At 46.1% G+C, this 12681-nt stretch overlaps 1 protein-coding gene across 8 annotated transcripts in view; it reads right to left on the bottom strand.

The window, feature by feature from the left end:
• Positions 1 to 397: 397 nt before the first annotated feature.
• AKAP13 (A-kinase anchoring protein 13) overlaps positions 398 to 12681 on the bottom strand; it is a 209988-nt gene continuing 197704 nt past the window's right edge. For 5 of the 8 annotated variants that reach the window (XM_032699850.1, XM_032699848.1, XM_032699849.1 and 2 more), the window contains 11 exons: positions 12241 to 12422; positions 12071 to 12153; positions 11524 to 11703; positions 10621 to 10785; positions 9431 to 9499; positions 8452 to 8522; positions 7888 to 7932; positions 6685 to 6735; positions 5880 to 6329; positions 3802 to 4112; positions 398 to 2961 (listed from right to left, as the gene is read on the bottom strand). In XM_032699850.1, the coding sequence (XP_032555741.1) occupies positions 4059 to 4112; positions 5880 to 6329; positions 6685 to 6735; positions 7888 to 7932; positions 8452 to 8522; positions 9431 to 9499; positions 10621 to 10785; positions 11524 to 11703; positions 12071 to 12153; positions 12241 to 12422 (1350 nt within the window). In that variant the 3' untranslated portion in view covers positions 398 to 2961; positions 3802 to 4058. The remainder of the gene's footprint in view (positions 2962 to 3801; positions 4113 to 5879; positions 6330 to 6684; positions 6736 to 7887; positions 7933 to 8451; positions 8523 to 9430; positions 9500 to 10620; positions 10786 to 11523; positions 11704 to 12070; positions 12154 to 12240; positions 12423 to 12681) is intronic. The other 3 variants (XM_032699853.1, XM_032699854.1, XM_032699851.1) reach the window with 2 other exon arrangements.

Genomic DNA, 12681 nt, shown 5'->3' with positions numbered 1-12681 from the left:
AACCACAGGGACCTCCAGAGATCACTCAGCAAACACTATTTCACTTAGGGCACTGAATGCTCTTTTTGATTTGCACAGGTCAGGAGAGATGGTGAAGCCAGGTAGAGGCTCAGCCCTGCTGCCCTGGGTCACACATCTGCCTTTTGATGCCTTTTCAGAGCCATGGGACATTCCTGTGTTGTGAATCCAAGATGTGTTGGGACTGGGGAAAAGACAGTGGGATAAAATGAAAAGCTCATAGTGGCAAAGGCTGTCCAGACTGGGGGAACTCTCAGGCATACGATGGGCCCTGATCTCTGTTCACACAACAGTAAATGAGCCACGCATGCTTCGGTTTCCCAAAATTTCAGCTTGGCACATTCATGTTTGTAGATGTATAATAATAGGGCAGGAGTTATTTCTAAAATCGGTGGGTTATTATGAAAAGGTAACACCACACCACCAGCACATTCTTTCTTCAGCTTCCCTTGGGTCAGGAGAGGAGCCTTCCATCTCCCTGGAGAAGTGACCAGACCCTCAGATCACTGCAAGGTATTCCATGCTTTGATTTTTCTTTACCTCCAAAAGGTATGAGAAAACCTAACCAAAATATTTAAACAAGCAACTAACTGATAGGAGGAGCCTTGTCTGAAGTCACGGCGTCTTTTCCAAACTTCTTTTGGCCCAAAGGTGCTCTGCCTTAAAGAAGCTCTCAGTTGAAATTGTGTAACTCTGGGCATGGCATGAGCTGCAAAGCAGCACTGCCCAAACCCTGGTTTTGTAGGAACCAGGGAGATAAGAATATTTGGTTTACCAATCTTTTGGTAAGAAACACAAAACAAACCACAACAAAAAAAAAGGGGGGGGGGGGAAGAAAGAGAAAAACCCCAAACCATCCCCCAAACAAAAGCAAAAAGAAATAAAAAAATAAAACCAAGTAAACTCCTTTTAAAAAAAAGAACTCTTTCAAATAAACAGAAAGATAAATATTTTTGCAAGCCCTGCTGCAATTAAGAACAAGCACCAAATAATATTAAAAAAATCAAAATACAATTAATTTCAAACTTTTTTTCCTTTCTTCCTCTTTTGTTTTTCTTTTTTTTTTGAGTCTTAATAGTGTAGAGAGTTCAAAAGCAAGCAGGTGCTTGAGGGTTCCTGCACTGACAAGACTGCCCAGGCCAAGCATCCATCTCACATCAATGCTGCTGATACACACAGCCACTAACTCTGGAAACTGCTGTGGTTACCAGCTCGTGCAGAAGCCAGAGAGCAACACTGAAATCAACAACAGTGCAAGAAGAGAAATGGTTGTTATTTTTACAGAAAAAAAAAGTCAGGAAAGGAACTACACTTGACAGCTTCAAACTCTGAGCAAACCCTTGAGCTGTTTTGAAGATGGTGGCGTCTTATAACATTTACAAATCCATTTGGGTTAGTTCTCCTGAGAAGGTTTGGAAGAATAATAATTTTGGAGAACAGTGTGGCTCTCTGCATTTCTCCTCCCCTGCTGAACACATCCCTGCATTCAACAGCTGTACAAACACCTCAGTTGGCACAGGGAGAGCTGCCCTCGGACCTTCCCCTTCTGCTGATGACAACACAGGGACGCACAGACACTTTCACCCTAGAGCCCACAGTGACCTGCCATGCTGGATCTTTGGACTGTCTCACAGTGGTTTTGTCCATGAGAACATTTTTCTCCCCAGAAATGGCTACTAAGTGCATGGTATTGTACAGCCATAGGAATGGGAGCCATCTCTGGAGTTGGCTCTGCTCGTAGCACACAGGCCCCTGACCCATAATGTCTCACTGAAGTGCTCTGAGACTGCTGTTGTCTCATTCTGCCTTAGAAAGGAGTAAGGGAAGCTGACATAAATCCGGGAAACAGAAGCCCAATGTTAACACAAAAGTGGGCTAAGAAAATACAAATAACAGAACAAAGGTCTCTAAAAGTAGATTTTTAGCCATCCCCCCAGGAAGTCATTAGGCTTGTATGGGGATGTCAAATACAACAGGAGAACTCTTCCAGCAAAAAAGATAATCTTTGCTTCAGGAAGGAATGAGATGGAGCTCAAAGTGATCATTGTGTAAAATGTTGCTTAGAGTTGTTCCCACTTGAACATGGTCTGTTCTGGCTCCCTGGGATTGCCCTACCAGCCTACCAAATTTCTCTTTTCTGCACCATTTTAAATATACATAAAGATGTTCTACTTGGCTCTGGAAACAATTTGACATTTGAATCCTCTGCCCCATGGAAATCTTTCAGAATGACTTTAAATTTTGTGGGTTTTTTTTTTTTCCTCTGAGTTGTTGTTTTTTACTGCTTCCCGATGTAAGGTACCCTTCTGAAACCATGAACACCAAAGGGGCATGCGGGTCACTGGCATTACAATCGGAGTAGTAAGGGCAAGATATTTAATATCTACACACTCCCTGAAAGTCATCAGGTATCATCTATCCCCATGGGCCAACCTTGGCTGTAAGCACATCCCAGTGGACACATAGATACATATATGTATATATACAGTATATCTATATATGCCAGTGTGTACGCACCATTCGCAGAGTCCTAATCTTTTGCTAAATGCTTGGTTTTGGTTATGTTCCCCAGAAAAGGCGAATTTGAAGGCACAGACCCCTTAAGGCTATGTTAGCAGTAAGAAGAGACCGAAAATGTCTATCCCGATTCATTTAACCCAAGGTTTGCACAGAGAGATAGCACTATTTGCTGTGCAGTTCAGCCTCTGTGGTGAGAATTCACACAAAACCACAGGAGAGAGGCCCTTATCCACCACTAAACAGACTTCATAACACATTTTATTTAAAACCTCCAGATGCTGTCCAGCGCAGGCACCAGCCACCTGCTGCTGTAACAGGCAGGGAGATGTCCACGGTGCCAATTGCCACGAGTGGCCACAGGAGCAGTCTGTGCTCAGCAGAAGAATTCCTCACCCTCTGGAGGTGCTTCTGACGAGTGAGAATCTGCAGCACAAAAACAACAGGTGGGAATGACTATGGGAACACAGGCATAGAGCAGGCAGAGCGGGACTCCATGTGCACAGAAACCCCGCTGTCTGCCAAGTCCACTGGACCCCTTAAGAGATGTTCAGTTCCCTGAGCAATCATGAAATCACACCTCATAATGAGTGAGCTTCCCTGTGCACAAGTTGGAAAGCATCAGTGAGTTAACATGGATAAAACTGGTCAACTGAGGGCATGCGATCAAATTTCATGTGGGTCAGAGGTTTGAGGTGCAGATCTGAGTCCTAAGGGGATGCAAAACTACCAGAGAAAAAACTGCATGTGTTGGTTTTTTTTTTTCAGATCAAGAGGTAAGATAGACCAGCTTGAGGGGAAGGGAGAGGTCACCAGAAGGGTTGTGGCTATCACTTCCAAACTGCCACAGAGCTAAAGAAGACATCAATGCCTCAGGAGCTGCAACAGCCAGGAGCACCCCCAGCAGCAGCTCCTGAAAGCACAGACACCAGAGCAGGACATTTTCCTCCTTGATGCAGAGTACGCTGGAAAAATAAAACAGAGAATCCAGCCCATGGAAGCTGTTCAGGATGGGATGGGGAAGGGGAGAAGCAATGAGGAGAGTGTGTCCCTCTGACAACCCCCAGGGACCTGTGGAACAGGCAGAAAAGCCCACAGATCATCACTCCAAGCTGGGAACTCCACTTGTCACAGCTGATCTTCTCCATCCCTATGCTACCATCCACATTTAAAGCCTACATTTTGTGCTTCCACAAGTTCGCTGGATGAAGGAAAACAGCCAGCTCACCAACTGAAAACACACCTGTGACCTCCCCTGACACTCACCAGACTGTTGGGAGCGATGTCCTCTGCCTTTTTCTTCTTTTCCTTCTTCTCCTTTGGTTTGGCTAAACTGAAGAGGCGAGTAGGCATCTGAGTCTGTTCCTCAGCTGCCTTGTTAGTCTGGTTGTTGTGCTAAGCAATGGAAAGTGCTTTTCTCTTTGTGGTCCTGAAAGACTGTTCCTTTTGGGGGAGACAGACAGTTCTGCATCAAAGTGCCCTTGTGTTTAGGAAGGGAAGGGCTCTTCTGCTGCTTGGAGGATTCATCGATGCTGGACTGGGAGGAGACTCTTGCAAGTTCTCATGTAGATTGAAACCTATAAGGAAAAGTATTTTATGAAAGAGGCAACAGAGAACCTGGATAGGAAAGGTGTCCCAGACCACTCATAGAGACAGAGATTGTTCTTGTGAACATCCAGCCCATTCACCAGCTAAAACATTGTCTCATCCAGGCAAAGCAAAGAGAGAAAAGCCCTCTCAGTTTAAGATGAAAAAACGATGCATATAAAGAGTAACACTCCACCATCTTTTGCTCCTACATGTATAAGCTATGTATCAACAAGCCAAGGGCAATATTCCCTAAGATCTCACAACCGAGACTCACCTGCATCGTTTGCACACACAGATGGTGGCAGGAGGCCAAGGAACAGTGTGCTTCTCTGGGAGGGGACACGCCAGAACACAGAGCAGCGGTGTGTCAAAGGAAGCTTTCCCAAGCAAAAGATGAAAGCAAAAACATTTTTCCCAATTTTTTTTTTTCTCCTAACGGCTGTCTCAGGATGTAATTGAGCTTGCACATTCAAAGGGAAGATCAAAACAACAGCCCAACAAAGCCTCACTGAACCCTCTATTAATAGCTCTGCAATGTCAGTAAGATACCTGCCTCGAAAAGGTGTTTCCTTCTCCTAAATCCCCTAAGCCTTGCAGGCATTTTACCTCTCAGCCCCTCCCACAGCATCCATGCCCCTCACAGGTCTACGTGTGCTTGATGCTGGAACAGCTTCACTGGCTGCTCGGAAAACTTCTGGCTTGATCAGGAACTGGGTGGGAGGGAGCAGGCCCTCCTCTGGTGATTAGCTTTTCAGAACTCACTGCTCCAAAATTAGTCCATTCAGGCACCCAAAATCATTTCCATTTGGCAATCCAACATTTATAAACTAATTTTGCTGCAGCTCTAAGCTAATTACAGTCAGAATCAGTGAGTTACAAACAAACAAATGATCAACAGGCTTAAGGATGAAATTCAGCCCATGTTTTGCCAACGATGCTTGCTCTCCTCCCCCAGACTGCTGCACAGCTATAAAGAAATAAACCCCAGCTTGCTGAAAAATGCACAGAGCAGGATCTGTGTGGGGGCTCTCTTTGTGCTTGTGGGCAGCCAGGCACCAGAAGGCTCTTTCAGCAGAGCCAGGAACCTTTGCTCACTGAGCCACAACTGGACTGCAGGTGCCCAGTCTCTCCAGGACAGGGGCAATGCCCATCTCTTTGCTAGATATTGAGAATGCTTTTGCAGATGGATGTCAGCACGCAAACAGCCCTGCCCTGCAGTTATCAGCCTCACAAGGGGCTTTTGTGACAGCTGGAGGGTGCAGGTAACCCACAACGCTCTGGCTGTTTCCGAGAAGGACGTCTCCTTTGCCTGACTGCGCTCCAGAGCTCAGCCCTCACGGGGTGAAGGCCAATGTCAGGCAGGATCAGCCTTCTGGAATTGCCTAGGACATCTTCTCTGGGAGCGAGCCACCTCCTCTCTGCCATCCCCCAACGTATGGCACACAGAAGTGGGCAGAACTCAGGCTGTTGTAGCCCCCTCCTGCTCAGCACTAGCCAGGCACCCCAAATACACCACATTGCACCAACACTGGCAGTGCCTCAGCAGCTGAGGTGCAAGAAACACAGAGGTGTAAGAAACACAGCTCTGCACATCACATGCAACGAAAGAGACAGTTTGAAATACCAGGCCCCACGTGCCTAGGGCTGGGCTGGCACCAGTCTATCCCTGCAGGCATGCAGCTGGCCCAGGAGCTGGCTGGGAGCTCCCTGCAGGGCTCTGCTTCCCCAGGAGCCTGGCCCTTGGCATCATTTACCTGGTTGTGGTCAGGCTCCTGCCGCATTTGAGATAATCGCTCCATATCCTGCTTGAGCTGCACCTTCTCCCTCTCCAGCTGCTTCTGCGCCGTGCGAAGCCTCTCCAGGTCGAGCTGGTAGGCAGCCTTCTTCATCTGCAGCTCCTCTCGTTCCCGCTCCAGCTCCTGCCACCTTCTCTGGACCTGCTCCTCGCGCTGGGCCAGTTGGGCCTCCTGCTCTGCCAGTTCCTTCTCCCGGACTTCCCATTCCTTCTCTCTCCTCCGCCTCTCCTCCTGGTGCTGTGTCTGCTGCTTCTTCAGGTTGGCCAACTCCTGGCGCTGCTTCTCCAGGTTGCGCTGCTTCTCCTGCTCCAGCAGCGAGGTCGGCCGGAAGAAGCTTCGGGTCAGAGCCCTCTCACTCAGAGCCAGCTTCTGGTCCTCAATGTAGGTGTCCTGCTGCAGCACGACGCCCTGGGAGAGCAGGCACAGAAATCACTACAGCATCCTGAGGAGAGGCCCATCCCTGAAAACCCCAGGGTGCTGTACCGAACCCCTTCATCTCCCACCAAACTCACAGCGCAGCGCTGCTGCCTTACAGCTGGGCTACCAGAGGATGCTGAAAAGCATCTCCCCCAGCAGCTTCCCAAACTCAGGTGAGCACTGGTTCCCTTAGGCAGCAACTCATTCCAACATTCCCAGCACACTTCTGTGGAGTATCCAGCCATGCAGGGATGTGACAGGCAGAGGAGAAGGGCAGACAGGGGTGAAGCATGACTGGCAGCTCGGGCAAGCAGCAAGCAGAAGCAGGATGAAGGGCTAAGCCTACCTGCAAAGCACTGAGCAACTTATGGAGGCTGGTAATGGTTTGGAGGACCTGCTGCGAGAAAACAAAAGCGTTGCTATTAGATCTCCCTGGGTGCTGGGGCAGGTGTACAGCACCCTCCTTCCCTCTGTGACCCCCTGTGGTCTGACAAGCTGTACAGCCATCCCTCTGCACCTTCCTTTTCCTCACTCTTCTCCTGCAATGACTGCATCGTCCCCCAGTACACCAGTACATCCCTTGGACATCTCCCAGAGGTGCCTGGCATCACCTCCCTCCCTTCCCTAGCTGTTGGTGCAGCAGGTGAAGAAACATCTGCAGAGGTACCTCGTGGCACAGGCTTCATGGGAAGTCCCAGTTTGTCACTGCAAACCATTTCCCACAGCATCAGCTTGCTCAAGAACAAGCAGAGTAATTGGGATGAAACCCAACAATTCACTTAAAAATTTCAGGAAAAGAACTTCAAGGGGTGAAAAAACCCTAGAAATCTTAAAATGAATGTGAACTATTTGTATTGTTCTCCATCAGCTGACCCATACAAGTCCTACTGCCATTAGACAGAAAAGCTGCACTACAGCAGGCACACAAGAGCAGCAGGTGTGTTCTTGGAGGCTCTCCAAAAATACAGGTAAATGCAAACACCTTGTGAATCAACACAGAGCAACCTACTTTGGACTGATGCCCTATCCCCAAATTTAGCCTAGCTAAAATTTTCTCTGAATCTCTCATATCCTACAATTATTTTAAGAAGAAAAACCACTGCAGTATTTGCAGTAGTGATGTGATAGCCAGTATTAAGAGAGCTGCTTCTTATTGTGCCATTAATGCTAATTGGAAGTTATGAATGTGTATCAAAGGGAGAATAGAAATCTAATTGCCCCAATTCACTGCACCTGCAACATAAAATTAAACTCTCTCTGTCTGCAGATGCACAATAAATACAGCCCTGTGCATCCTGGTGGTAATTAACCCTTGCTGCCTATAATCAGCACATATCATCCTGCTGGCAAGCAGATGACAATCAGTGAATTCCCTGCCTGAACATTCAAGGTTAAACAAATAAATGACACAGTGGGTTCAGTTTAATGTATTTAAAAGTCTAGATGCGTTTCAGCAAATGAAATGTGTTTTCTTCTACATTATCACCTATTGAGACAAATTCTCTTCTCACTTAAAAGAAGGAAACAGAGCAACGGAATCAATTCTTACCTCGTTATTCCTTTTCAACATGAACATCAGATTAGCATTTCCACCCTATGATAAGATCACAAATTTAATATGAGGACAATGAGAAATCACAGCAAATGTAATCAGCTGAACTAATGACGTACCCATTAAACATCCCCCCCCTTTCATTCTGGGAGAATTCACATACTGTTTTTTAGGCAAGTTAAAATCATATACAATAAAATATTAATTAGGTAACATTTTGTAGTTATGTGATAGATTGATCTGCAGCAAGAATAGGTGCAAGGTTATAGCTGACCTTATCATTTCAATAATGATGCATAATTAAACACATGCTTTGGCTGTTCTGCAGACAGATGGTAGATAACTTGTGCCACCGAGGAATAAAACTGATTTGTAATAGTTTTCAAGTCAGGATTTTAGCTACAGCAAAGTGGTTTTAGTTGCATACTTCCAATTTTATTTTATTTTTAACTTACTAGGACACATCTAATTGTCAAGAAATTTAGGCATTTTTCAAGACTAGAATTGTCACTCTCTTGCAACCTGAACTCAGTGCTAGCAGATAGATAAACCAAGCTGTACCTTCTTTAAAATGCTGTCTGATTCTGTTCTTCGAAGGTCCTGAGTGTCATCGCCTTCATCTTTCGCTCCACCTAAAGGAAGAAGCCAGCATTGACACTGGTTATTCAACATCCTAAACCATGGATGAACTTGCTGAAGTCTGAGAAATTTAATACAGGAAACACACGTTTCAGAAAAGGGGACACAGAGCTACTGACACTTTAACTAAATGCATTTGCTCTCTAAATATACGGAACACGTCAGCACTGCCAGAAAAAGTGGATGTGAATTTAGATTAAGATTGACTTTGGTTTCAGACACCGTGCTGATAATTTCGGCACACTGCTATCAATTGGTGCTCTTTCTAGCCCCTGCACTGCCATCTACTACCACAGAATACTTGCTGAGAAGACATGAGGCAGAGTAAGAGCAGATGGAGGATGATAACAGAATCATATCAGGGTATATTACTGCAGGTATAGTTTCAATGCCTCTCTTGTGTAAGTTAATTTACATCTGGGTCAGATACTGCTCTGTGACACCCTGTGTAATTCTATGCCAGCAATTTACCATTAACCTTAGTTATCAGAAACCTGGATCTTCAAAGGAAACCTGGACTTCTCTTTCTAACTTCCCCCTGGAAGACTCATATCAGTGCTCCCAAGCAGGACTGAACTGACCTGTGGGGACAGGAGGGCTGTAACCCTCCCCCTGTGCTGCCCTTCTGCTCAGGGGTGGCAAAGGAGTCACACAGACCTTCCATCCTCTAGCTCTTGCCAAGATTCCTGTACTCCTCTTGCCAGCTGAGATGCAGCCCATGGGGAAAACCCACACCTGCAGTGGTAACCTTCCAACTGCCACTGTTTTAATGATAAACAACTTTACATACACCTGAATCTGCATCAATGTGAAAGGCACCATACCTAGTGCAAAGGCCCGCCCCCCCCCCCCCAGGCAGGCTTTGCTATTAAAGGCTGACCCTCAAGTCCTCCTAACAGACCTTCTCTCCTGCGCCACGTCCTGGGACCTTCCACCTCTTTGCAGGAGGAAACACCTCCCTTCTGCTTTGCTGGAGGGGAGAACGAAGGGGAGTCAGGTTATAAGCTTTGCTTGAGGTTTCACAGGTTGTGAATAGAAGAACTGGAGGTGAATGCCAGGTTTCATACCTCCTGATCTTCAGCTGAACAAACAGGCCCTGCATTCTTTTCCCCAAATCTCCCAAGACCCTACAACTACTGAATTACAATCTAATTCAAAAGAGGGTATTTCTACAGAAAACCTAGAGCTGGGGAATGAACAGCCTGAGGTTGCCCCATTCATCATTGCAACAGAGAAGCACAACCCTAAACAAACCCCTTCGGTGTGAATATATTTGTCATTATGATGACAAGGCCTCTGAAGGGCTTTGCAGCTTTCCAATAGAGCTGGGAAAGCCTCTACATATTTCTCATGTCTGACTGTCTGGAGCTAACACTGCTCCTTTAATGCAGGAGGTCAGACAAGGTCCAACGATCCCAGTGCTGAGACAGACACCAGCACAGCAAAACTGGTTGTATTGGGAGTGTGAGTGAGACCACAGAGAAAGGAATTTGAGGACAGGGAAGTTTCTGACTACTTGGGCAAAGAAAGAGAGCATTGGGAAACAGCCAACTATGCAGCTGAAATAAACAGTCACACATTTCTTTGGGAGAGACTTAATTGCAGGAATAACACATGCAGCTGTAGGTGGAAAACAAATGCATAGAGAGCAGAGACAGGGGAGAAGGTGTTTGATTCAGCAATATCCTCATCCATTTGCAAATGCAACAGCACCAGGCTCCTGCTGGAAGGTAAGTGAAGAACAAAGAACAGAGCTGTAGATATTACAATAATAACACGAAGAAACTAATTTATTGAGAAGCCAAACGCTTCCATGTGGCACATAAGCATAAGAGTACAGATGAGTTAGAGAGAACACAGAAAGAAAGGAGTGAAGAGTTCAGATGTTTAATCCTTGTGTAGCCACAGGTTCTCAGCTACCATCATTCTACCTGTACATAGACTTTTTTCCTAATCTGTGATTTAATCTATCAACTATTATTGGAGAGGAGCTGTGAAATCCAAATCACCAGCTGAAGTCCTTCTGAAGCAAGAAGATATGATGACATGTACTAGGAACAAATTCTGGTGTGCACACACGTAATTACTCACCCTTGGAAGCGTTCATCTGATGACTGTCAAATCCTCCAAAAGTTTCTGCCCTTCTAGGAAGAGAGACGGGGCCAACTCCTCCTTCCTGTTCCATGGCAGTGCTGCTGACCTGCTGTCCGAGGGCAGTGCCCAGGCTCCTGTTCACCAGATCTTGCAGCAGTTCGACTGATAAAAAAGCAACAATGTCTTTGTTAAAGGCCACCTCAGGCTTCTGAGCTATTTTCATCACTGCTTGAGCTCAGGTCAGAAATTCACATATTTTGCTGGACCAAGAGCCTGTGTTTCTGTGACAGTGGTATGAATAGTACGCATTGCCCCTGCAAAAACTCAGTCTGCCTGACCATTAACTCCAATTCCTGGAGCTCTGCACAGCTTACACCTCCCTCTCTTCCTCCTGGCAACCTGATATGCTCTGACAACAGCATCTAATAATTTTTAGCCTCTTCAAAAATCACACTGGAAAGCTGACTGAGTTTCCATCTACCCTTGCCTTTGTCGATGGACTTGAATGTCCCTTGCAGGCACCACAAGTGCCTGCTGGAACCCAAGCCCCACTCTCACATCTTGCTGAGACTGAAGCACAGCAAAAAGCCTGGACGGTCCAAATTTCAGCCAAGGATAAATACTGTGCTGCTCCTGACCTCAAAGTAGGTTCAATGCATGGTTGTTCTCCGTGCTGATTTTTCTGCCTTCTTTCAACACCCATCAATATCTGCTTCCTTTCCTGATCCTCATGACCTGTCCCTGAGACAATATCGTGAGTAGCATTATCTCCTCATCTGTGCTGTTATTCTGACAAAGAGAAGACTTCCCCTGCAAGACTGGTGCTTGAGAACTGACACTTTCACTGAAGCTGAGGGGTCTGTTGGTTACTGTAATTTACATGTCACCTGACTGGCTCACCTTCATTTATTGCTGTTTTCATAATGGCCTCTCCTTTTGGAGCCTCTTCTGTGTTGGCTCTGAAGAGCAGCCTGGACCCTGGCATCTCCTCCTGCACAGAACTGTCTGCCATGTCCCGGAAGATCTTCGTCTTCTCCTCCAGCAAGAGCAGGATCTGCTTATCCTTCTGCTGAAGTTGTTCTGTGGGGGTGAACAGAAAACAAGAGATGAAGACAGAAAATAAAAGCTTCGTCAAGGAAACTTGAGCGATTCCTGAGATACTGGCCCCATCTAGTGGAACCTGACAGTATGTGCTGGGTTTGGCAGCACATACTCTGACATAGTATGACAATGCCCTGTACAATCCATGCACAGCACTGGCACCCAGCAGGCTCAGAACAAAAATAATGCAGAGAAGGTGAGCCACAAACCAGGATTGCAATTATTTGCTGGATGTACAGCTTTCACTCATTTGAAAAATATTGTAGTTCAACCACAAAACCCAAATCAAAAATTCCTGTACATTTTCCAAAACCACTCCCCAGTTCTGTCCCAGGCAGGATTTTACCTTTCAGTCCTCTCACTTTTGCATCAGACAATTTCTTTTCGAACTCAGACTCACAAGGGACTCCTTCGTCTTCATCTCTATCCCTGGACAGGAGACAGAGATAGGCTTGATTATCACAGGAACACAACCATGTGCACCACCTGCCTCCCAAGAACAGCTGGGTAGCTTACATGGTGTTCATTGTGTCCTGAATTATCTGTATCCAGCCGTTACGTTCTTCTTTGGAGCTGGCATGGACTTCCACCATTTCGGGATCTTTTCCACCCATGCTGATCAGGAACAAACCCTTCTCTTCATGAGCCACTTCCCGTACTATCAACTTCTTCAGAGAGATCACAGTGGATTTCTGGTCCTTCAGATGGAAAGAAATGGGTGAGGAGGGTGAACAGTGCTACTTTCCAGGTGTAAACTAGCATTGAAAAAGTCCCAATAAACCATAGCATTACATCTCTCAGGCTGTAAACATTTTCTGAACCTATTGGTTAATTAAAAAAAATAAATCATTTTAATGGGGTCAAACAACAGGGAAGGGTTTGCTTTCCTCCGACAGTTCTGCAGGAAAAGCAATTTCACCTCATTCCATTTCAACAAAGAATTAATTTAGAATTGAC

This window comes from Chiroxiphia lanceolata, chromosome 12, assembly GCF_009829145.1.
Source record: "Chiroxiphia lanceolata isolate bChiLan1 chromosome 12, bChiLan1.pri, whole genome shotgun sequence".
Classification (NCBI taxonomy): domain Eukaryota; kingdom Metazoa; phylum Chordata; class Aves; order Passeriformes; family Pipridae; genus Chiroxiphia; species Chiroxiphia lanceolata.
This window is presented reverse-complemented; position numbering and strand designations above follow the sequence as displayed.